This window comes from Ctenopharyngodon idella, chromosome 3 (assembly GCF_019924925.1).
Source record: "Ctenopharyngodon idella isolate HZGC_01 chromosome 3, HZGC01, whole genome shotgun sequence".
In the NCBI taxonomy this organism is placed as follows: domain Eukaryota; kingdom Metazoa; phylum Chordata; class Actinopteri; order Cypriniformes; family Xenocyprididae; genus Ctenopharyngodon; species Ctenopharyngodon idella.
In genome coordinates, this window is record NC_067222.1 from 8,756,573 (window position 1) to 8,782,644 (window position 26,072).

General features: G+C 41.2%; 1 protein-coding gene across 3 annotated transcripts in view; it reads left to right on the forward strand.

Annotated features, from left to right (window-relative positions):
• The window catches only part of LOC127509850 (uncharacterized), a 79,616-nt gene that overhangs the window by 31,040 nt on the left and 22,504 nt on the right, over positions 1 to 26,072 (forward strand). For all 3 annotated transcript variants that reach the window (XM_051888989.1, XM_051888991.1, XM_051888990.1), the window contains one exon: positions 16,059 to 16,745. In XM_051888989.1, coding sequence (XP_051744949.1) covers positions 16,059 to 16,745 — 687 coding nt within the window. The remainder of the gene's footprint in view (positions 1 to 16,058; positions 16,746 to 26,072) is intronic.

Sequence of the window (26,072 nt, forward strand, 5' to 3'; positions counted from 1 at the left end):
TCAGTTATGTACATTAGGGTTTTATGTTACATCTTCTGTTGTTTAATGAATGTTTATTGCATTATGTAAGTGTTGTGGGTTACCATGATGGTGTTTTGCGCTTGCGTGAATGACTCTTTGCACCCTCTTTACATTAGTATATACTTCAGCCAGTGGAAAAGCTATTTGTGATGAACTCTGATTCTTCATGTGGCTTTCTCTTTTACCACCTGCATTATTATGGTGGTTGTCAGTATATGTTAAAGGTACAAAACAGATTTTACTAGTAGTGTGCATTGTTGAATTTACTTGTTTACATTCAAATTTTCTTGTTTGTAAATTACAGTTTTATACTGTAAAATTGACAGTTTGTTCTGTAAATGTGTTTACAGTTTTTTTCTGTATTTTTTACAAAATTATTCTGGCAACCACAGCTGCCAAAATTATTTTGTAAAAACTACGGAATATTTTTTACAGTGTAAGGTATGGCTAAAACCTAAATGTGACTAAGGTAAATAGAAACAGAATGAGTGAATAAATGGAGACATAAAGAAATCAGCTGATTTAAATGTGAGAGATATGTCCAGAAACGCCCTCTCATAAACATCTGGCTGAATCAGACCTCTGCCTGTCTTTCTGACCTAACTCTTGGCATATTCTGTTGGTATAATATAATATAAACATGTTTTAATAAATGCTGCAACACACAGAAAGTCACCACATTAGCAGAGGGACAAGAGAAACACTTCACGGGACAAAAGTAACAAGTGTTAATTTCATCTCAACAGGAACTGCTGACATTTAAACCCAATTTACTTTTATACTGAAAAACTCTGACAAGGCCAACTTCAGGATGTGTTACAGCACTAAATAACCTGTATATGGATCATTACTGTGACACATGAAATGGGAAACACAACTTATAATAACAAAAAAAAAAAAAAGTACCGCTTCAGTAATTTAGTTACCGTCTTTGAAAACTGCTTTCTGGACATAATCGCCGGAAACAACGACGAAATCAAGTGATATTTGGCAGCTCCGTCAAGGGTTGCGTGCTGAACGTGCTGTCATAGCTTGGAATGCAAATGTAGTCAGGACTCTGAGAAAATCACTTTGTTACTTACTTTCACCCTGGTTTTCCCCTATATATCCCTTGTGCGGTGTTTTAAACCCAATCACACTCGTGGTGTTCCCGGTCAAAAATTACCAGCCTGCAAACAATTTCTTATAAATCTCTCGTTATGCTACCTTATCACCAAATATTGGATTCAAACTTTTTTTGTTTATTTCTGGAACAGATCGATCGTTGGCCTTATTTATCTGAGCTTATATACCTCAGTTCCCTTTCGAAAGGGAACTTGCACTGCGTCTTAGAACGCAACTGGGGAACGCCCTCACGTGGCCGGTGTCTGAAACAATCTGTCCAATCTCGACAATCCTATTGGCCGGGGCCAGCCTATGATGTAATTCAGGTGTAACCAGGAAGTATAATAGGGGCACCTGGAGAACATGTCATCCTCTTTTCGTTTTCAGGGACTGTTTGTCTGTAGCGATTTGTCCAAGGTAAGACAATTGTTTACTATGGCTGAGAAACGTTTCAAGTGCTGTGCTGATCCGTGTCCTAGATATTTCAAATAGATTAAAGCTGTCATGGGAGCGCGTTCAGGAAGAGACTGTTCGTGGTAGATTGGATGAACGTTATCTTTCTGGCCACCGCCGTGCAGCCTCCGTGAGCCTTCCATTCCTTCCCGATCTCCATTCTGAGATCGAGAAAGCATGGAAGAACCAATATTCAGCCCGCATCCATCGACATGGGCATGTGGATTATGCCAATGTTGAGGGGTTGCATGAGCATGGATATGTGGCGATGCCTCCCATTGATGAGACGTTTGCGAACTATCTCGTCGGCGGGGGGTATCTTCTCTTAAAGCTCCGGCTCTGCCTACTAGACCACTTAAGACCACCTCACGTCTGAATGGCAGAGCATACGCGTCAGGCTGGTGCTTCACTGCATACCATGGCAGTGCTTCAAGCTTACCAGGCTGATCTGCTGAAAGATTTAGACCAGGGTCAGGGTTTTTCACCTGAGGTGGTAGCTGAGTTGCGCCGCACCACAGACCTGGCTCTCCGTGCCACTAAGCAGACAGCTGCCGCGATCGGTAGATCAATGGCAGCAATGGTGGCAACGGAGAGACACCTGTGGGTGAACTTGGCGGATATCTCCTCGATGCCCCGGTCTCACCTTCTGAACTTTTTGGTACTTCCGTCGAGGCGGTGGTTGGAAAGTTCAAAGAGGCAGGGCGTGCTCAGCAGCATTTAAATCTTGTATACCATGCCGGTCTGAATCTACGCCCAGATAGCTGGGGGGACCTGGCCCGTCCTGGTCTGAGGACCATAGACAGGGCCAGAAGTCTAGCGTCGCCACTCGGGCCCCTCCTCCTCAGAGGAGCAGGTCGCAGAGAAGGCGAGAAGCTAGGAAGAAGAAGCAGGAACTTAGGGAAGTTATACAGCGCAGGCATTCTGAACGCCAGTAAGTATTCCTTCCCTTTCTGAGGGTTTGCATACTCCACCCTCTCCTCTTCTTCTGTCCCTCTGTTCCCTTCGTCCCAACAGGCGCTTCTATATTGGTCCTGAGGCTGGGCCGATGATGAGTATGTTCCCTGAGCTGGAACTTTTCTGACGGTCCGGTCCGGGTTCGAAGAGAAGCGCAGCCTTTAGACTGCATGAGTATGGCAGGCCACTGTTGCATCTATAAGTTGGACCTTTTTTCTCTGTATGTCTCAAGCTGAGTTTTTTGTAGGTCGCTTCTATTTTATTAGAGCCGTTGTTCTGCATTGACCTCAAAGCTCCCTGCTTAAGGCTTTTTTGGGGGACTTTTATATATATATATATATAAAATATATATATATATGTGTATATATATATTTTTTATTTTATATATTTTTAATTTTAGGGGCTTTTTACTAGGGCCCTGGAGCTCCCCTTTAAGTAAAGGTTGGTCGTGACACCTTTTATAATTCCTACTCTCTTACGATCTTGATTTGTAGGTTTTATTAGGGTTTTTCAGAATGAAAATTTTTGTGTGGCAAGCCATTTTTATGGTTAACACTTTTTCTGGAGTCACCTTCCTGGTTGAACTCCAGTAAAGCTCACGATTCAAGTAGCTGGCTGTTCTTAAAGAATTTTGGCCTCCTTGCTAACCTTCCCTTAGGTTGTAGTGAAGTGGTTTCCTCTCGTTTTCAGAGTCTAAGGCGATATGCTGAAACCTTCTGCTCCCCTGAGCTCCAGATGTACCATGACTTCATGTATGGCCGTTCTCTTACATCACCCTGTGATGCGTGTTGGCTTTCTTTTTGCCTCCGCCCTGTCTATAGTTCGGTGTAGTGTGCAGGTGTTTTCTATTATCGCCGCCCTTTAGGCCACAGGTGTTTTACCTGTTCGAACATACCTGCCTCCTCTTGCCATAAGAGTCGGTTGGGTTTTTCGTTCTTGTTACCTTTCAAAGTCATGCTAGATGTGTTGGCTGTACCATTGGGCTGCCCTTATTTCTGACCTAGGTATATTTAGGAATGCGTCTGTCTGACAGAGGCAGGTTTTGCTGTTGCTTTCCACCTCCTGGCCTGCAGAGGCTAGAGTAGGCCTTTTTCTGCCAGAAAAGGCCTCTCTGGCCCTTATACTGTGGCTGGTGATCCTTGTATGCCTCCTCTATGTTAGAGTTGTCTCCGGCCGGGGCCTGCCCTCTGCATTGGGCAATAAATACGAGTAGCAGGCCCTCCTAACTTCCCTTTTTTCAAGGCGAGTTTGTGGCCTCCTCTTTTTCGGCCTAGGTGAACATTGCTCCTCTTAATATTAGAGTAGATGCGATATGCTGAGCCTCAGTTCCCTTTGGTGTGTGGCATAAATTAGACACTTAGGTGGTTTAGGTTCTGTTTGAACCTCCTTCTGGATGTCTTGAGTGTTGTTGGCTTCCTCTCTTTCTTGAGAGTTGAATACGATATGTTGAAGCCTCCGCTCCTTAGAGCTAATTGTAACCTTCCCTCCAGCCGTGTTTTGAGCTCCTTGATGTTTTCAAGTTTCTGGTCAGAATTGAAGACCTCTATACTGTTATTTAGGCCTCTTTTTTCGCCTGAGCTCTTTTTTTAGACTCTTTCTCATCTGGTTTTGTTCAGGTCTGCACCCTTGAGTCCTACTCGGGTTTTTCGCTTACTCTTAGCTCTTTAGCCCTGATGTGCCTCATGCCATTTTGGCTTAGGTTGAGCACATTTGGTACTCCCTTCCTTCGTGTTGGTTGAGTATGCTCCCTTAGAGCCATTTCTTTAGCCCCAGGCCTGCGGCCGTGTCCTGCTAGGGTTGCAGGCTCTATCAGGCCTCCTCATTTAGCCTGGCTGCATGTTTTACTCCCCTTGCTTTAAGGGTTTAAAGCTATTTGCTGAGTATTTAGCCCGTGTTGGCAATGCCAACGAGTATTCCAAGCCTGCTTAGCCCTGGTGGCTTTTTTCTCCCGAGCTGACTGCCTTTGAGTCGTTGGCCCTCTGGGGCCTCCTTGTTGGCTATCCTCTTGGTATCCAATATCAGGTCGCTAAGCTCCTCTGGAGCCTCTTTGATGTTGACCCCAGATTTATATCTGCTACTTTGCGCCAGCCTTTTCAGGCTGCCTCTGTGGTAGGTTCTGGTTGGTTCTTTGCCCCAGGGTGGAACCCCCCCTTTTTTTCTGTGTTGGTTCCTCATTCAGACTTCCAATTGTGCTGTATGAGCCAGGCTCTTATACAGGCTAATTAGAAGCTGGTTCTCTGGTCTGTGTTTGGTTGTAGGCTCCCTTCTGAGCCTCCCAGGCGTCTGCTTGGCTTGTTCTTACTCGTCTCGGTTGAGTCTGTTTACTCCCCTCTAGTAGGGTTCTTGTTCAGAGTTCTGCACTCCCGAGCTTTGATCACTGGTAGAAGGCTTCTCAGTCTTGGCCTTCTTGGCCTTGGTGAGTAATGCCCTCTTCTCAGAGGGCTCCCTCCTTTGAGGCTTCAGCTCGGCTTTGGCCGTAGGGAGTTTTGTCACTGACAGCCTGGTGTGACCAGAAGGAGTTGAGTACTTGGCTTTTCTAGCCCCTATTTCTCAGCCATATGGCATGCACTCCTCTCGGCATGGCGGCATGGGTATTTTGTTCCCCAGTTGCGTTCTAGGACGCAGTGCGAGTTCCCTTTCGAAAGGGAACGTCTCGGGTTATGACTGTAACCCTGGTTCCCTGAGAACAGGGAACGAGACACTGCATCTTGTTGCCATGCCTCCATTCTGCCTGCTGTCAGTCCCTTCAGACGAAAAGCGGATGACATGTTCTCCAGGTGCCCCTTTTATACTTCCTGGCTACACCTGAATTATGTCATAGGCTGTCGCCGGCCAATAGGATTGTCGAGATTCGACAGACACCGGCCACGCGAGGGCGTTCCCCAGTTGCGTTCTAGGACGCAGTGTCTCGTTCCCTGTTCTCAGGGAACCAGGGTTACAGTCGTAACCCGAGACGTTTTTGAGTGAAAAAAGTGTTTTCTTTATAAAATGAAATGAAAGAAAACAAGTTGACAAAAAGATTGAATCCAATATTTGGTGATAATATAGCATAATGAGAGATTTATAAGCAATTTTTTGTAAGCCAGTAACTTTTGACCGGGAACACCAGAAATGTGACAAGGTTAAAAAAAAAAAAAAAAAAAAAAAAAAATTGAGATGTAGCTTTACCATGTGTGAACAAAGACGTTTCAGTCCAATGTGACAACATTAACTAGTATTTTCGGGAAAAAGAAAATCTTCTCTGGGTCAAAATGACCCATATATATCTCCTCTAGGGCTGATTAGACCATTTGAACGTGCTCCTCCCGAACTTTGTACTTTTAAAAACTTTATAAAACAATTTTTTAATCTCTCGAGATGCAGACATGTAAGAGGCTGACAATTAGTTGAACATATTCTCGTTTAATTAGTGACATTTTAAAATCTTTATTTGAATATGACATTTTTATTTTAAAGTCTTTATTTGAATATGACAACATTTTTATTTTAAAGTCTTTATTTGAATATGACAACATTTTTATTTTACAATCTTTATTTGAATATGGCAACATGATACCTCATTACACAATAGTGTCATTTCGAAGGCTGTGTTCTCCAGAGATCACAGTTGAAGGCTGCATATGACATCGAGGTGGACTTATTTAAGAAAAGTAACCGTTAGGTTGCAAAGAAAGAAAGAAATTGCAGTATTTTACACCTCACGAGAAATAACAGTCAAGTTTATTACTGTTACTTTTCTTAAAGGGTTAGTTCACCCAAAAATGAAAATTCTGTCATTTATTACTCAAGCTCATGCCGTTCCACACCCGTAAGACCTTTGTTAATCTTCGGAACACAAATTGAGATATTTTTGATTAAATCCGATGGCTCAGTGAGGCCTGCATAGGGAACAATGACATTTCCTCTCTCAAGATCCATAAAGGTGCTAAAAACATATTTAAATCAGTTCATGTGAGTACAGTGGTTCAATATTAATATTATAAAGCGACGAGAATATTTTTGGTGCGCCAAAAAAAACAAAATAACAAATTATTTAGTGATGGCCGATTTCAAAACACAGGAAGCTTTGGAGCATAATGAATCAGTGTGTCGAATCAGCTGTTCGGAGCGCCAAAGTCACGTGATTTCAGCAGTTTGGCGGTTTGACAAGCGATCCGAATCATGATTCGATACGCTGATTCATTATGCTACAAATCTTCCTGAAGCAGTGTTTTGAAATCGGTCATCACTAAATAAGTCGTTATTTTGTTTTTTTTTGGCGCACCAAAAATATTCTCGTCGCTTTATAATATGAATATTGAACCACTGTACTCACATGAACTGATTTAAATATGTTTTTAGTACATTAATGGATCTTGAGAGAGGAAATGTCATTGCTCCCTATGCAGGCCTCACTGAGCCATCGGATTTAAACAAAAATATCTTAATTTGTGTTCCAAAGATCAACAAAGGTCTTACGGGTGTAAAACGGCACGAGGGTGAGTAATTAATGACAGAATTTTCATTTTTGGGTGAACTAACCCTTTAAAATAAGACATCTTTGATGATGTATGCAGCCTTCAAATGCAACCTCCGGAGGACACAGCCTCAGAAATGAGACGCAGCTATTATTTCTATGATTAAATTGCTGATAGAGACTCCTCCTCCATCAGCTAATCACTGTGTTCATAGTTAGTAAGCATGATGACATCATCCATAACAATGAGGTCAACCCCGCCCTTACTCTTAGCTTAAGACTTCTGTCTATTCCGTAGTAAAAGTTGGTCTTTGTGAATAGGTTTTACTGCTATTTAGCAGAACTCTTAGTTGTAAGATAAAAATTTTTGTTTTGTGAATACAGCCTCAGATGCGTATCATTATATTGGATCAGTGCATTAGCTCTTAAAGTGACAGCAGCCTAATATTCCAGCAGTTTAATCATTAATCTTAATCAAACAACAAAAGGCAAAGAGAAAATCACTTCTGTAGCTTTAAAAAACATTATTTATATTTACTTTATACAGTGAAGACTATGCAGTGTTAATATACATTTGTTTATGTGAATACTGTTAGACCTGGCTGAAAAACATAAAGCACTGTTTATTTCATTTGTATCTTTATTCTATTTTATTTATCTATGCTTGTAATTTGTTTATTATTTTCAATGCAGATTCACTCCTCTACAGAATCACCACAATCATTCTAGAATGATTAATTCTTTCCAAAGAGAGCTATTCAAGTCATCTAGTGAAATTGTTTTTACATCGTAATGTCAGTTTTTTTCCAATATCGTGCAGCCCTACCTGGAGTGGAGAAATTCAGAATAGAACATTTGGAGCCTGTTCTGTGTTTAGTACTGTTGTTAAACTTTCAACCTGTTGAGTGTATCTACGAAAGTTACTAGTGTTTTACAAAAGGTTTAGTTTAAATCCAAGTGTATATTTTACACTTGGATTTATTTATTATAAGTTATATTTATGAAACTTAGAAATTAAAAACACCATGTCAAGACGAGGAACTAGGATATAAGAATTAATTGAGAAACAGTCAACACTGTGGACCAAACACAAACAGAAAAATGCTGCAAAGCATTATAAATCAGCAATTACGTGAGCCTACAGGTAGTGTTGTAGTCAAGACCACATAAATCGAGACCAAGTCGAGACCAAGACCAGTGTGTGTCGAGACCAAGACAAAACCAAGACTTTGGGGGGTTGAGACCAAGACCAAGACCAGACTAGCACTCTTCAAATTCATCTGAAAGATCCACATTTACTGCCTGAAAAATGTCTTATTTTTAATCAATAATTACAATTAGAATACTAAGAGAATACTAAGAATATAGAGCTGTTACTGTCACAGACACGCCAGACTCCACCATCACCCAATCACAGCGCACTCCCTCACCAGAGTTCTAAGCACACGCACCTGTCATCTATCAACACCCCAATCAGCCACGACATAAAAGACTCACACACACTTCAGTCAGAGTCTGGTCTCGTTTGCACATAGAACGTCTTCTATGCTTACCTCAAGGACTCCAGTATACTTACTGTCTCTTCTCCAGCGTGATCCTAGTTTCCTTCCGTGTTCCAGTATTTGTGTGATTTCCCCAGTGTTGTCTCATCTCTGCTACGATCTCCATTCCTCTGCCATCCACGATCTCCACTCCTACAACACAAAGGACAGTATTACCACTCAGTTATCTTCCATTCAACCTGCTAGATTGCCATTTACTCACCTGCATCACTACTTGTTCTTCTGGTTGTTCAATAAACATCACTTACCTGTTTCCCGTTGTCTCCGTCCCATCTGTACTGTAACAGAAGACCAGACCAAAACCATAGAATACCAGAATGTACACTCCAGATCCGTTTCAAGAGCTCATGGATGTCTTACGCCGAGCACTCACCTTCAATCCACCAGCATCTCCACCAGCAATCACCTCTGCCAACACCACCGTCACTCCTTCACCGCCTGTGTATGCCAGTCCCATGGCCAAACCGGCGTCCTTCTCTGGTTCGGCGGAGGATTGCAAAGGATTCCTATTGCAATGTTCGATGGTCCTGGAGATGCAACCACACTTGCATACCCTGACGACCACGCAAAGGTAGCATTCATCATTTCACAGTTAAATGGCAGAGCGCTTCAATGGGCTGAAACTATTTAGTCGCAAAATAGCGCAGTTACCCAGTCTCTCACCAGTTTTGTTAACCACTTCAAATAAGTGTTTGGTAGACCAGCCAGGGATTCATCGATTGGTGAGCAATTGTATCATTTAAAACAAGGTACAATGACTGTGAATGAATATGCCCTTAAGTTCAGGACCCTTGCTGCCGCTAGTGGATGGAACGAACAGTCTCTGTTAACCCTCTGGAGTCTGAGGCTGTTTTGGGGCCCTGGAGAAGTTTTGACATGCCCTGACATTTGTGCTTTTTTCAGTTGTTCATAAACATATTAATGGCAAAAGTGTAATTACACTGTATTCAGCACGAACTTGGCTATCATAATATGTAAACAACATGTACGTACATGTTTGTATTTCTGAAGGAATAACGTTTATGCGTGGTTATTGAAAAAAGAAAAAAACTTAAGTAACTGAAATAAGGCCAAAAAAAAAAAAAAAAATTAAATTAAATCTGTGTTCACAAGACTTCTGGGTATTGGAGGTTGCAGAATAGAATTTTTGCTTCAAAATGATGTAAAAATTATCCTGCCTACTCGTTCATATAAAACAATAGAGAGATTTAAATTTTCTAAGACACTTTTTGTCAAGAAACACAGTATGCGTGGAGGCGTAAATCTTTATGAATAATGCTGTGATTCACACCTGAGAAGGCAAAAGATCTACATAATGAGCTAATGACCTGCATAAATAATGAGCTCTTTCAGCCAGGTAGGCTGTGAAAAAACCCTCTGTGATCATGTCTCAAGCTCATCATGCTGTATATCAAACATACAGAAAAACACCAATCCTTTTAAATATTATTACAATTTAAAATAATGGTATTCTATTATATACTTTAAAATATAATGTATTTCTGTGATGCAAAGCGTCTGAACATGTTACCTCTATGGCATTTCATATAGGCTTTTAGCTTAAAAGCTTGCACATTTGGAGAAGTATTGATGGATTCTCATATGTTTATGTCAATTATCCATACAGATGAGTAATATTTATTCAATATTTATTGTCATCACTATGAGCACTGGATACTGTGTTTTCAATTCATACTTGCAGCCGGAGGGCGCTCTGTGCACCTTTAGTCCACAGATTACTCTAAAGAAGAACAGGCCATGTGACATTCCAGGAACTAACAGAGGCTTCCAGAGATCTCTAACCATGGCTATAACATGCAGATAAACACTTTTGAAGACAATAAATACACGATTGCGACGATGTATACATGTATTGCCTCAGAATTTGCGTCTCAATAGCGCTAGCTCCGTGGGCGTGGCCGCATTAGCGGATAATGAGCTGAATCACGGGCGTCTGACATGGCTCTGTTTTCATACAGATTACATAAACAGAGAATATTTGTTTTCGATTTGACTTACATGATTTAAAACCTGACATTCCAATGTTTCTTTAGACATAAATCTAATTTTTTTGTGATTAGTATTCACTAAGTTACAGATCATTTTCTGAGAACTATCAAATTGGACTTCGTTCTACTAACATCATCCCTCCGCCGTCCAAAATCCATCAGCCCTCCAGAACCAGCCAGTGAACCCATGCAACTGGAAAATACCCGGCTGACTTTTACTGAGTGGCAGAGGCGGCTGTCCCAGGGATTATGTTTATATTGTGGTGCTCCTGGGCATGTCGTCTCAGCATGCCCCACTCGTCCTCCTCGTCCCATGGTGAGTGCCATTCTTCCTCCTATAAATAAGATGAAGCCTCTCTCTACCATAGTAATTCTTACTGCTGCCGATGTTTCCATTCCAGTTAATGCTCTCCTTGACTTTGGGTCAGCGGGTAACTTTGTCTCTGGTGCCCTCTGCCGCCAGCTCAAACTCAAGACCACAGTCTCGCCGTCCACCTACCATATACCCTCAATTACTGGAAAACCTCTCAGTCGTAGACGGGTACATCTGTGTGTCGGACTAGTGCAACTCCAAGTTGGCCTTCTACACATCGAACATCAACATCTGCTGGTTCTGGAGGAATCCACCGCTGATGTGGTTTTAGGGCGCCCATGGTTGAAGCAGCATAATCCTGTCACTCGTGGAAAACCGGCGAAATCCTAAAGTGGGGCAATAACTGTTTCCCGAACTTTTTTCCTGCGTTACCTCTGCATTCCTCTCCTCGTCCAGAGTCTCTTCCCATCTGCACTACTTCCATCGAAAGTCCTGTGGAGAAACATTCAGTGGATATTCCTCCTTAGTTACGCCCCCTTCAGCGATGTCTTCTGCCCAAGGAGAGCCTCCAAGCTGCCTCCACACCGGCCATGGGACTGTGCCATCAATCTGCTTTCGGGTGAGTCAGTGCCCCGTGGGAAGATCTACCCTCTGTCAATTCCCGAGGAGAAGGCCATGTAGGAGTACATCAAGGAGGCACTACAACAAGGCTACATCCACCCGTCTACTTCTCCTGCTGCTTCGAGTTTCTTCTTTGTGGCAAAAAAGGACGGAGGCTTGCGGCCTTGTATCGATTACCGGGCACTCAACAAGATTACTGTCAAGTTCTGCTACCCACTTCCACTCGTCCCAGCGGCCTTGGAACATCTCCGCGGTGCCACTGTGTTTACCAAGTTGGACCTCCGCAGCGCTTACAACCTCATCCAAATACGTGAGGGGGACGAATGGAAGACAGCCTTCATGACCCCTACCGGACACTGTGAGTATTGCATCATGCCATATGGCCTGGTCAACGCCCCCTCTGTATTTCAGGACTTCATCCACAAGGTGCTCCGGGAGTTTCTTCACAAGTTCTGGTCTACATTGATGACATCCTGATATACTCCCGGAGCATGGCCGAACATTGCCAACACGTTGCGGAGGTCCTGAAACACCTGAGGGAATTCCATCTGTTCCTCAAGGCTGAAAAATGCTCTTTCCATCAACCCTCAGTGCAGTTCCTTGGCTACAACATCAACAGCAATGGCATCCAGATGGACGAGGGGAAGGTCGAAGCCATCAAGAACTGGCCAACTCCATCCACCATCAAAGAACTCCAAAGATTCCTAGGATTTGCTAATTTCTACCGCAGGTTTATCAAAACTACAACTCCATCACAAGCCCATTGACCAACCTCCTCCGCAACAGGCCCAAGTCTCTGTCCTGGTCACCAGCTGCCACGATGCCTTCAACACCTTGAAAGAAGCCTTCATCACCGCTCCCCTCCTCGTTCATCCTGATCCAGAGAAGCCCTTCGTAGTCGAGGTGGATGCTTCAACCACAGGAGTAGTGTTATCTCAGCAGCAGGGGAATCCAAGTAGACTCCATCCATGTGCCTTCTCTCGCAAACTCAGCCCGGCGGAGAGAAACTATGACATCGGCAACAGGACACTTCTGGCCATCAAGCTGGCCCTGGAAGACTGGAGGCATTGGTTGGAGGGTGCCAAGCACCCCTTCTTGGTACTTATTGACCATAAAAACTTGGAGTATCTCAGAGATGCCAAGAGATTGAATTCCTGACAGGCGCGCTGGGCGCTATTCTTCACACGTTTTCACTTCACTATCTCCTATCGTCCAGGTCCCAAGAATGTCAAGGCGGACGCCTTATCTCGTCTCTATGCCCCCGAAGAAAACACAGAAGAGCCCGAATCAATCCTACCTGAAAAGATTATCGTGAGTCCCATCAGCTGGTCTGAAGCCACCACTCCCTCCTCCAATGCCTCCACCAACACTCTGCTGGGCTGCCCCCCAGGTTTGCAGTACATCAACAGGACATGGCGCACTCCACTCATCCACTCTTCCCACACGTTGGGTCACAGACACTTCAGTCAGCGTCCGATCTCGTTTGCACATAGAACTTCTATGCTTACCTCAAGGACTCCAGTATAATTACTGTCTCTTCTCCAGCATGCTCCTAGTTTCCTTCCGTGTTCCAGTCTTCGTGTGAGTTCCCCAGTGTCGTCTCATCTCTGCTACGATCTCCATTCCTCTGCCATCCACCATCTCCACTCCTACAACACAAAGGACAGTATTACCACTCAGTTATCTTCCATTCAACCTGCTATATTGCCATTTACTCACCTGCATCACTACTTGTTCTTCTGGTTGTTCAATAAACATCACTTACCTGTTTCCCATTGTCTCCGTCCCTTCTGTACTGTAACAGTTACCAATCAATTGAAATCACTAACAACAAAATTCATCTTTACACTGCAGAGGTGGAACAGAAGTTGCATCTGAATTGGTCCAATTACAAATACATAAATAATGCTGAGATTAATGTTTAAAAAATAATTTTTAAATAATTTTTGTTTATTGAACATTTGTAAAAAATAAATAAATAAATAAATAAATAAATAAATAAAAAATCAATATCACGTTTGCAATTGTGCTAATATTTGTGAAAACCGCTGTCACGATCACCAGTGAGAGTGCCCATCATTGCCACCAGAGGGCACTCCATCCTGGACCACACACATCATTTGGACTCCATTTCCCATCTACCCTCATACCCTGGACTGATCACCCTGCACCTGCTACCCATTATGCAATCACTCATTCACACATAAAAGACACTTGCACTCACACCTCCATGCGAAGTCTTGATTTTCCCCGGTGATCTTTTCTGAGCGTTATTGTGGATTGCTATTCTTGTGTTTGACTGGACTGTTCCTCGTGTTTGATTCTCTGCTGCCTGCCCTGACCTTTGCCTGTTCCTGGATTCTGTATGTGTGCTGCCCGCTCTGATCTCTGCCTGTCTTTGGACTCTGTTTGTTTGCCGCCTGCCTTGATCTCTGCCTGTCCCTGTTTCCAGTAGAGGGGAGAGAACAACCAATGAAACACACAGACATACAACACACTCATTATACAGAATAATGAATATTAATATATGAGCACGGAGAAAATGACAACTGAAAATGAAAACTCCCAAGCACAAGGGAGAAATGGGAAAGAATATTTAGGGCTAATAATACTCTTATTACATTCACGAGCTCTACAGTCTCATAATAAACAACACGTAGTTTAACACAGAAAGGATAAAGACATAGTTTATTTTTGTCTCATGTGTTCGTATTCAAACTCCAGTTCTGACCACATCACAGGCAAAAAACAAAACAACACTCATGTGCTGGCTGTGCTTGGGGAAACATACATACGGCTCGCGTGTTCGAACGCAGAGATGAATGAGCAGCACTTTTGTGACATTTGAATTCTCTGCTGTAATGTGATCTCATGCGAACATATTTTCCATTTGTGCTGGTAGATCACAGCAAAACAAACCACCTGCACCAAAACTTTAGCTCTGGTCGCGTCGCAGGAAAACGCATTTTTGTGTTGTAGCACTGAGGAAACAAGCACCTACAACCCATGTCTCTAAATGACAACAGAGACAGAGGTAAGAGAAGTGATACTTCCTCATGCATAATACCGCAATTATAATCTTATGCATACTACAGCACAGTGATTGGATTGAATGAGCTTTATGTCATAAATAAATGCAGAGAACCGCTTGAAACTGTTGACATCAGCATGTTCGACCAGCCTATACTGGAGTGAATCAGCACTCCAGATCTTGCCGGTAGAACACGATGATGTCAGATTTTGTGACGTTGCTCTGACTTTGCTTTTCAAACCAGAAGACAGAAATCGCTCTGAAAAATGCAAAAATAACTAATTTCAACTTTTAAATAAAATTAATGAGTACCTTTAGTGTTTTCAATGATGTGCAGCCTATACATATCTGCTCACAACTCAAAAAATGTGTTATGGGGTTTCATGACCCTTTAACAAAGAAATCAGACAAGGCAACGGCAATTTAGTGATAATTGTGGTCTTGACCAGTCTTGAAATAAAATCCTGAGTCCTTTCAGTCTGAGACCAAGACAAAACCAAGACCAAATGCGGCCCAGACCAAGACATTCAAAAAATGGTCTTAACCCTTTGACGCGTAAAATCACACCAGTGTGATCAGTCTTGGCTGGCCCCAGGAGTGTATGGTCACACCGGTGTGATTAGAACATTCAGCGCCTCACGCGATCAACTGCCAAATTCAAATGTGCTTGCGCGCTTTGGCTGGCGCTAAACCAGAGACGGACGTGCGCAGTGCTTTCATATATCACATATAGTGTTTTCAATCAAATAATGTTTATTTTAGGTTTCAGACATTTAAATACACATGAGTACTAACAAAACAATATATTTAGATGTTGTATAAAACACAGTGATGTCTATAGTTTGGAAATAACAACCCTTTCCATTAGATGAGATGTTTTATTCATATCAGATACACATTGTGAAAGTAACTTTAAAGTTTACTCGATTCTTCCCCAGTTCACCGACTCATTTACTTTCATGTATTTCAGGAGAAGTGGATGAATTCACGTGTTGTAAATCCAACAGATCTGATTCTCTGTGAGGCGCAAACTAACATGGCGGCGCCCATCGCGCATATGGCTCAACTAACGCGATCGCTATAAAGGTGTTTAAACAGCAAAACACATCCACTTGCACATATTTGACAATCGGAAAATCAGATATTTCATGCTATAGCTAACAAATTTGTGAATATTTTGAATAAAAAAGGAAAAATTAAATAAAAGCAGATCATCAGTCATACAGTGCTGTGGTGTGTTATGTGACAAGCAATGACGCATCACCATGGAAACAATAAAGTGATACATTCTAAATAATGGTCACCTTAAAAAACTCACGCTGGGGGGTCAGCCAGAATATTTTAAACTTATGTGTGAAAGGGTTAAGACCGTTCTCAAGACCAAGACCGGTCTTGAGTACTACAACAATACATAGAGGTCACTGAGAAAAAAACCCAACCATTACACTTGTATTTTATTATAACACAGTTTTTGTAAGAATTGTAAGGATACAGCATGAGTTTAAACATTCTATTGTCTCAATATGTTTTTCAGTGTCAGCAAATGTCTCTGGAAAACAGAAGCTGAACCTGGTTCTGTGTGGAAGAGATACAACACTGAAGGACTCTGTGTCAAAACTTGTACGAGGGAAACATCTAAAACCTTTACATGAGAGAGCAAACACAGAAGAGTGTGTGAAGAGAGAGCAGAAGATTCATGGACGTCAGATCAGTCTGGTGGAGCTTCCAGCTCTTAATTGGCTCTCAGAAGAGGAAGTGATACGTCAGACTCTCAACTGTGTGTCTCTCTGTGATCCTGGAGTTCATGTTTTCATCCTCATTATTCCGGTTGGGCCTCTAACTGATGAAGACAAAGCAGAAATAGAGAAGATTCAGAGGAAATTTGATTCCAGAGAGCACTTAATACTGCTCTTCACAACAGAGCTCACTGCTGAAGAATTTGCAACAGAGTTTGTAAAATCCAGCCCAGAATCTCAGAAGTTAATCAGTCATTGTGGAGGTCAGTACAGAGTGATGGGGTTGAAGGAACCTGAAAACTCAAGACAGATCCCAGAACTACTGGATTATATAGAGAACATGAAGACTGAACCATATTCATCACAGATGTATGTGAAAGCTCAAGAGAACAGAGCTAGACAGGAACTTGAGGAACAACATATGAAACAACTGAGTGAAATGGAGAACAAAATCAAAGAGTTAGAGCAGAAGATTCAGTCAGATGGTGAGTGGATTTTTTGTTCTGTTTCTTCAAAAAATGAAGAAATTTCTCTCATTTAGTAAAACTAAATCATACAAAAGGTTTTTGCACATTTTCAAAATTTTAAAATGGTGTAACTTGTTGAACCAATGAAACCGAAGTACAAAACAACTGTGACACCCAATAGTGTGTCCCATCAAAAGTTCTATGCGCACTTGCAATCTTCATGCCCATTTGAAAACTTGTGCCATATACATGAAATGTGTCATGTAAGTAGACAAGGTCAAGTGCAAATACCGCAAGTGTGGGTATTTGGACAGGGCATTGGACAGATTGGTTTGGTTTGCGTCTGTAACTCCGTATAGCTTTGTTTTGAATCTCTTACTTTTATTCATTGTTGCTTATTTTTTTATTACCGTATATGTAATATTGCCTATCACACTAATCTGACGTCGCTAGCTTGTAATATTTGAATCTAAATCGCTGTTACAACGCATTTGCATTTGCAGCGCTAGCTTGTCAACTTGTTAACAGTCGCTCGCGCGCTCCTTTTTCAACGCGTTCTTCAAACAGCTGTGGTAAGTCGGATCAGTCTACAAACACGGTGAGTCATGTCATCCTCTCCCAGCATTGCTACCTGTTCCATTTGCCACATGTTTACCATAGCTCTCTCTGTCAGTGATGAGGGATTTACATGTCATAAATGTAGGGAAATAGTCAGGCTGACAGAGAGAATCTCAGAATTAGAGACACGCATCCAAACTTTAATCGAGGATAGTAAGAATGCAAGGGCTTCAGATACTGTTTGGATGCGACTAGCTTAGTGAACTCTGTACATTGTTTGGTTCCGGCTGTAGAGCCCGTGCAGCAGGGCACTTGGGTAACGGTGAGGCGGCCTAGCCGCGAAAAACACCACTCTTCCGTTCCAATAAGAACATCAAACAGGTTCTCCCCACTCAGTGATACACCCACTGAGAATCCTGTTGAAAGTGCCCTAGTTATTGGCGATTCTATTACACGGAACGTGAAAATAGAGACACCAGCCACCATAGTCACATGTTTGCCGGGAGCCAGAGCACCTGACATCAAAGCAAATTTAAAAGTGCTGGCTAATGCTAATCGTAAATACTCTAAGATTATTATTCACGTCGGCACTAATGATGTTCGACTTCGCCAGTCGGAGATCACTAAAATTAACATTAAAGAGGTGTGTGAACTCGCAAGTACAATGTCAGGAGAAGTAATTTGCTCTGGCCCCCTTCCTGTTCGTCGGAGTGATGAGATAGTTAGCAGATTATCATCACTCAATGGCTGGCTGTCTAAGTGGTGTCCGCAAAATAATATAGGTTTCATAGATAATTGGAAAAGTTTTTGGGGCAGACCTGACCTGTTAAAAAGAGATGGTATTCATCCCTCCCGGGATGGTGCTGCTCTTCTCTCTAGTAATATGGCACATAGTCTTAGAACTGAAACATGACAAACTGGGGCCCAGGTCAGAAAGCAGCAGACAAACTGGCTAAACCGAACGTCTGCTAGCTGCCTCACGTTACAGAAGTCAGAAAATTCAGATAACTCTCAACACATAGAAACTCTTACACCTAGATATTTTCAAATAGAGACTGTGTCTGTACCCCGAATTAGTAAAAACAAAAAACTTCCAAACCCATTTAATGGTAAAAATTTAATTGATGTTCAACAAATAAAAAATAGAGATAATAATGCTAAACAAATGATAAAACTCGGGTTGTTAAATATTAGATCCCTTTCTTCAAAATCACTTATTGTTAATGATATTATCAAAGATAATAATCTAGATGTGCTGTGTTTGACAGAAACTTGGCTAAAACCGGACGATTACATTACTTTAAATGAGTCTAGTCCTCAAGGTTATGATTATCGACACAATGGCCATCAGAAAGGCAAAGGGGGAGGTGTTGCTGTAATCTATAGTAATATTTACAGTATTAGTCAGAAGTCTTTCAAATATAATTCCTTCGAAACTATGGTACTTTACGTAACATTATGTAAGTTGACATTTGTGCTGGCTACTGTATACAGGCCACCAGGACACAATACAGACTTTATCAAAGAATTTGCTGACTTTCTATCAGAGTTAGTACTAGCTGCAGATAAAGTCCTTGTTGTTGGTGATTTTAATATTCATGTAGATAATAAAAAAGACGCATTAGGATTGGCATTTGCAGATATTCTAAACTCTATTGGTGTTAGACAACATGTGTCAGGACCCACTCATTGTCATAATCATACTTTAGATCTAATATTGTCACATGGAATCGATATTGATGCTGTTGAAATTCTGCAGCAGAGTGACGACATCTCAGATCATTATCTAGTCTCGTGTATACTACATTTAGTCAAGGCGGCTAAACTGCCTCCATGCCATAAATATGGTAGAACCATCACTTCTACCACTAAAGATTGCTTTATAAATAATCTTCCTGATCATTTTCATCGCCTTAGCATACCAGACAGCTTAGAAGACCTCGATGTTGCAACAGAAACTATTGCCTCTGTCTTTTCCAGCACATTAGACTCAGTTGCTCCTTTGCGTTTAAAAAAGATTAAGGAAATTAATCCAATGCCATGGTACAATGACCACACTCGGGCCCTAAAGTTAGCAGCCAGAAAAATGGAGCGCAGCTGGAAGAAATCAAAACTAGAAGTATTTCGTATTTCGTGGAGAGAGAGAATGATTGAGTACAGAAAGGCCTTAAAATCTGCTAGATCTGCCTATTTTTCAAAACTCTTAGAAGAAAATAAACACAACCCTAGGTATTTATTTGATACAGTGGCTAAATTAACAAGAAAGAAAGCTTCAACTTCTGATGTTTCCAAAGAGCACAGCAGTAATGACTTTATGAACTTCTTTACTTGCAAGATTGATAATATTAGAGAAAAAATAATAACCATGCAACCGTCTACTACAGTATCGTGTCAGATAGTGCATTGTAGTGTCCCTGAGGAAAAATTCAATTCATTTACTGCTTTAGGAGAGGAAGAATTGTCTAAACTTGTTAAATCATCAAAATCAACAACATGTATGTTAGACCCTATACCGACTAAGCTATTGAAAGAAATGCTTCCAGAGGTCATAGACCCTCTTCTCAATATCGTCAATTCATCTTTATCATTAGGATACGTACCAAAAACTTTTAAGCTGGCTATTATTAAACCTCTTATTAAAAAACCACAACTTGATCCTAGAGAATTAGTCAATTACAGGCCGATCTCAAATCTCACTTTTCTGTCAAAAATACTAGAAAAGGCAGTATCATCACAGCTATGTTCCTTTTTAGAAAGAAATGGTATCTGTGAGGATTTCCAGTCAGGATTTAGACCGTACCATAGTACTGAGACTGCTCTCATTAGAGTTACTAATGATTTGCTCTTATCATCAGATCGTGGTTGTATCTCTCTATTAGTGTTACTGGATCTTAGTGCAGCATTTGACACTATTGATCACAATATTCTTTTAAATAGACTCGAAAATTATGTTGGCATTAGTGGAATTGCATTGTCATGGTTCAAATCATACTTATCTGACCGTTATCAGTTTGTAGTAGTAAACGAAGACATGTCATATCGATCACAAGTTCAATATGGAGTACCACAAGGCTCAGTACTAGGACCGTTACTGTTCACTCTGTACATGCTACCCTTGGGAGATATCATTAGGAAGCATGGCGTTAGTTTTCACTGATACGCTGATGATACTCAGCTCTATATTTCTTCGCGCCCTGACGAAACTTACCAATTCACAAAATTAACGGAGTGCATAGCTGATATAAAAAATTGGATGACCAGTAATTTCCTACTACTAAATTCAGAAAAAACAGAGATTCTAATTTTTGGACCAAAAACTTCTTCACGTAATAACCTAGAATATTGTCTAACACTTGATGGCTGCTCTGTTAAGTCTTCGTCGTCAGTTAGGAACCTAGGTGTGCTCTTTGATACCAATCTTTCATTTGAAGGCCATGTTACTAGCATCTGTAAAACCGCATTCTTCCATCTTAAAAATATATCTAAACTACGACATATGCTCTCAATGAAAAATGCAGAACAGTTAGTTCATGCGTTCATGACCTCAAGGCTAGATTACTGTAACGCTCTACTGGGTGGTTGTTCTGCTCGCCTGATAAATAAACTACAGCTCGTACAAAATGCAGCAGCTAGAGTTCTTACTAGAACCAGGAAGTATGACCATATTAGCCCAGTTCTGTCAACACTGCATTGGCTTCCTGTTAAACATCGTATAGATTTTAAAATCTTGCTAATTACTTACAAAGCACTAAATGGTTTAGCTCCCCAGTACCTGAGCGAGCTCCTAATTCATTATAGTCCTTCACGTCTATTGCGATCTCAGAATTCAGGCCAGCTGATAATACCTAGAATATCAAAATCAACTGCAGGTGGTAGATCCTTCTCCTATTTGGCACCTAAACTCTGGAACAATCTTCCTAGCATTGTTCGGGAAGCAGACACACTCTGTCAGTTTAAATCTAGACTAAAAACGCATCTCTTTAACCTGGCATACACATAACACATTACCAATTTATATTTCCAAATCCGTTAAAGGATTATTAGGCTGCATAAATTAGGTCAGCCGGAACCGGGAACACTTCCTATAACACCTGATGTACTCGTTACATCAGAAGAAGAATGGCATCTACGCTAATATTAGTCTTTCTGTTTATCCCGAGGTTCACCGTAGTCAACCGGATCCGGGCCGTATCCAGGTGAGACCAAGGACCTGCACCTTGACACGACCACAACGCAGCCCTGAAGTATCAGCAGAGATTGAGTCAACTAGATCATCCCCTGTGAAGGCCTCATCGACACGACAGCCACGACACAGTTCCTCAACAACCGTCCATACCGGCGTGATGAATACGATCCTCAATTGGATGGAACTGAAATAAATACTTTTAATGTTGCGATCCTATTGGACTTATGATAGCAACCTGAATTGTAACAAAGCACTGTTGGCCAGAGGAGAACTGGCACCCCGACTAAGCCTGGTTTCTCCCAAGGTTTTTTTCTCCATTTTAACACCAATTTGCCACTTGTCTGCCACCTGATGTCACCTGATGGAGTTTGGGTTCCTTGCCGCTGTCGCCTCTGGCTTGCTTAGTTGGGGACACTTGACTTGACATTTTGATATTCAACAGTGCTTTTGATCTGCCTGCATTGACACTATTCTTTAAGAGCTGCTGTGCAGTCAAACAATGTACCAGTTATCAATGTAAAGCTGCTTTGACAACAATCTACATTGTAAAAAGCGCTATATAAATAAAGGTGACTTGACTTGACTTGACAAGGCACAAATTTATCTCCAGCCTTAATTAAACACACCTGATGCAGCTAATCGAGGTCATTAGGATCAATGAAAACTTCCAGACAGGTGTACTGGAGCTAAACTCCTCATGAAGAGGAATAAACACCTCTGAAATACGGCCATTACATAAATCTCAGTTCATTTTCTGTGAAACTACATACACATTCAAGAAACAAGTTTATCTTGTAGAATAAAAGAGCTTTGGGTTTTTTTTAATGAAAATTTCTTTAAAGCTGCAGATTCATCTTATGTAGAACTTAATCTATTTAAATATGACAAAATAGCCATGTCATCACTTTCTCAAACACAAGGTGTCATTTTTTTTTTGTTATTGTGTTTCAGTGGGAACAGGCTAAACTGAATGGAAATAAGTTACATTCCTCAACTGTAATACAGATTCAGGAATATGAATGATTATCTAATTAAGCAGTAATGGGGGAGCAGGAGATAAGGCACAGGATAGCATCAGGTCCCAGGTCAGGTGATAATCACACCGACTACAACTCAGCGTATAATCAATGTCACATTTATCAAGAGGGTGCTTCTCATTTTTCACGTTCATCCTCATCCGCCTTCATTCCTATTAAAGGAAAGAAGTCAAGGGGCTCTGCAAGCATTGAGTAATAGATGCAATACACAGGCTATGTGTAAAGTATGATATTCTTGCGTTCATGTCACTTGCTTCAAGAAATGTTGGAACTTTAATCATAAAATTCCTAATAAATATCACTAAAGTAAGATGAAAAAATGGTTGGCTCTTAGTAGCTCTTCGCCATATAAGAACAAGTTCGGCTCAGGGTGCTGACCCACCAAAGACTGTCCGATTAGAGATGAAACAAAGACACACTTGTTTTAGGGAATAACCCATTTATTGTCACCACTCAACAGACTGCATGGTTTGTGTTTTGGTTTAAATAAATAAATAAATAAAAACAGTGACATAACCATAAATGTACATAATACTAATAATAATAATGATGATGATGATGATGATTAATTACAACACTTAAACATACTGGCAATAATACAGCACAGGTAAAATAAGAATTATAATTAAACATGAACATTAAATCACAAAAGATTTAAAGCAAATGTAAGGCAGGCTGTAACTTGTTATTGTGTGCAGCGTACAGCTGTAACCTGACACCTTGTTAGCCTTGCGAAGCTTGTATGGCGCCACTCTGAGCTATGAACGCGTATGCATGTAGCAAGCAAGTTGTTTACAACAGATTTCTCATTAAATATACAGAAATACAGTGAATTTTACTTCAAACAGGAACATAAAAAAGTCGCTGTTTGGATTTTAATAGGCAAATACATAAGAATCTATGAATGGATCATTATTACAGTGATTTTTATGTTTCTAGCATGTTTTATGTTTGGCAACGATTCTTTTAACCCTTACAGATGGACTGTGTAGCTTTTCATTTCTTAAACAACCATGTAGGAAGACACATCATGACCATGAACTTCAGCGTCCGTCCCCGTGTCCCACTGCACTGAACTACCTGCTGCATCCCAATTCACCTAATTATACTACACCCTTTTTGTGAAGAAAAAGCACATACTTTTGAGTGTGAAGCAGAAGAGTAAGCAAGCTTTGGGACATACTACTTCATCATAGTTGTGTCTTTAATGGACGCTCTGTTGCTTGGTTACGTGCAACCTGTAACCGTTTAAACTGTCCTGTCAATCATCTTCTCACAGTTAAATTTTCTACCATTTCAGAGAGAAATGTAGTCGTGCGTTGATCTGCCAGTCATGGGTCTTTCATGCGGAGAACTCTCCTTGTGTTTAACATAATGATGCATTTAAAAGTTAATGACCAAACGCATCGCTAAAAGTTCATAATGCTGTTGCAGATGAAATATAATGTGGATAACATTTAATAAATATTTTTTCGTCAAGTTAGATACTGATTATTAATCACTTAATCCCTTTTATCTTAACCACTCTGTAACTGTCAGTCTCACACATCTGTCATGTTTGTAGTTTTTTTTTTTTTTACACTTTTTATTTGTGTTTGTAGTTCTAATCAAATCCTCGTCCACAGTGCAATGGGTTGTGGGCAATATTAGACGTTAAGAGTGTGCATGGATCTGCATTCCGGATTCTAACCAGAAAAAGTAGACCATCTGCGTCTCTTTGGAATGCTCATTTCAACATACTACAATTTGGGACACGCGGGAATACTATTTAGGATGGATAGTATGCGAATTGGGATGCAGCAACCGTCTCTGTGATGGCGAGATCACATGGTAAAGGTTTCCGGCGCTGATTGGCTCAGGCAAGGTGTATGCGTGTGCCTCAAAATACAGAGGGAGAGCTTTAATAGAGAGAGGTTAGAGAGACAGAAAACCACAGCTTTTTTACATAAGATGAATGGTCTTTTTAAGAATTTAGAAAAATGGATGGTTTATTCAAACACTTCAAAAACTTTTTTAAATAAATATATTAGATTCAGTAACAATAAAGCGGTTCAAAATGCCCATCATGAACTCACACACACCCCACTGATTGGGAAACACCCACTAGTGTTCTGCAGAGATGCCTGCATGATCTTGTGCTCATCAATTACAAATCACTGTTGGTTCAATGTCACTGTCTCCACCCATGTGTGCTGTCGGCTTTCATCATAATTCCGATGCTGATCCAACATAAATTAACCTTTTGAGCGGTACGGTCCCACATTATTTCCGTGCCCCTGAGAGTACGGTCCCACAAATGGGATTTAGAATGTTCAGTGATATATCTGCCAGATTCAAACTGTGCTTTCACACTTTGACTGGTGCTGAGCCAGAGACGGACATAATGTTTGTTTTAGGTTTCAGACATTTAAATATACATTGGTACTAGTAAAACGATACATTTAGAGTTTGTAAAATAGTCAAGTCAAGTCAAGTCACCTTTATTTATATAGCACTTTTTACAATGTAGATTGTGTCAAAGCAGCTTTACATTGATAACTGGTACATTGTTTGGCTGCACAGCAGCTCTTAAAGAATAGTGTCAATGCAGGCAGATCAAAACACTGTTGAATATCAAATGTCAAGTCAAGTGTCCCCAACTAAGCAAGCCAGAGGCGACAGCGGCAAGGAACCCAAACTCCATCAGGTGACATTAGGTGGCAGACAAGTGGCAAATTGGTGTTAAAATGGAGAAAAAAACCTTGGGAGAAACCAGGCTTAGTCGGGGTGCCAGTTCTCCTCTGGCCAACAGTGCTTTGTTACAATTCAGGTTGCTATCATAAGTCCAATAGGATCGCAACATTAAAAGTATGTATTTCAGTCCCATCCAATTGAGGATCGTATTGAGGATCACGCCGGTATGGACGGTTGTTGAGGAACTGTGTCGTGGCTGTCGTGTCGATGAGGCCCTCACAGTGGATGATCTAGTTGACTCAATCTCTGCTGATACGTCAGGGCTGCGTTGTGGTCGTGTCAAGGTGCAGGTCCTTGGTCTCACCTGGATACGGCCCGGATCCGGTTGACTACGGTGAACCTCGGGATAAACAGAAAGACTAATATTAGCGTAGATGCCATTCTTCTTCTGATGTTACGAGTACATCAGGTGTTATAGGAAGTGTTCCCGGTTCCGGCTGACCTAATTTATGCAGCCTAATAATCCTTTAACGGATTTGAAAATATAAATTGGTAATGTGTTATGTGTATGCCAGGTTAAAGAGATGCGTTTTTAGTCTAGATTTAAACTGACAGAGTGTGTCTGCTTCCCGAACAATGCTAGGAAGATTGTTCCAGAGTTTAGGTGCCAAATAGGAGAAGGATCTACCACCTGCAGTTGATTTTGATATTCTAGGTATTACCAGCTGGCCTGAATTCTGAGATCGCAATAGACGTGAGGGACTATAATGAATTAGGAGCTCGCTCAGGTACTGGGGAGCTAAACCATTTAGTGCTTTGTAAGTAATTAGCAAGATTTTAAAATCTATACGATGTTTAACAGGAAGCCAATGCAGTGTTGACAGAACTGGG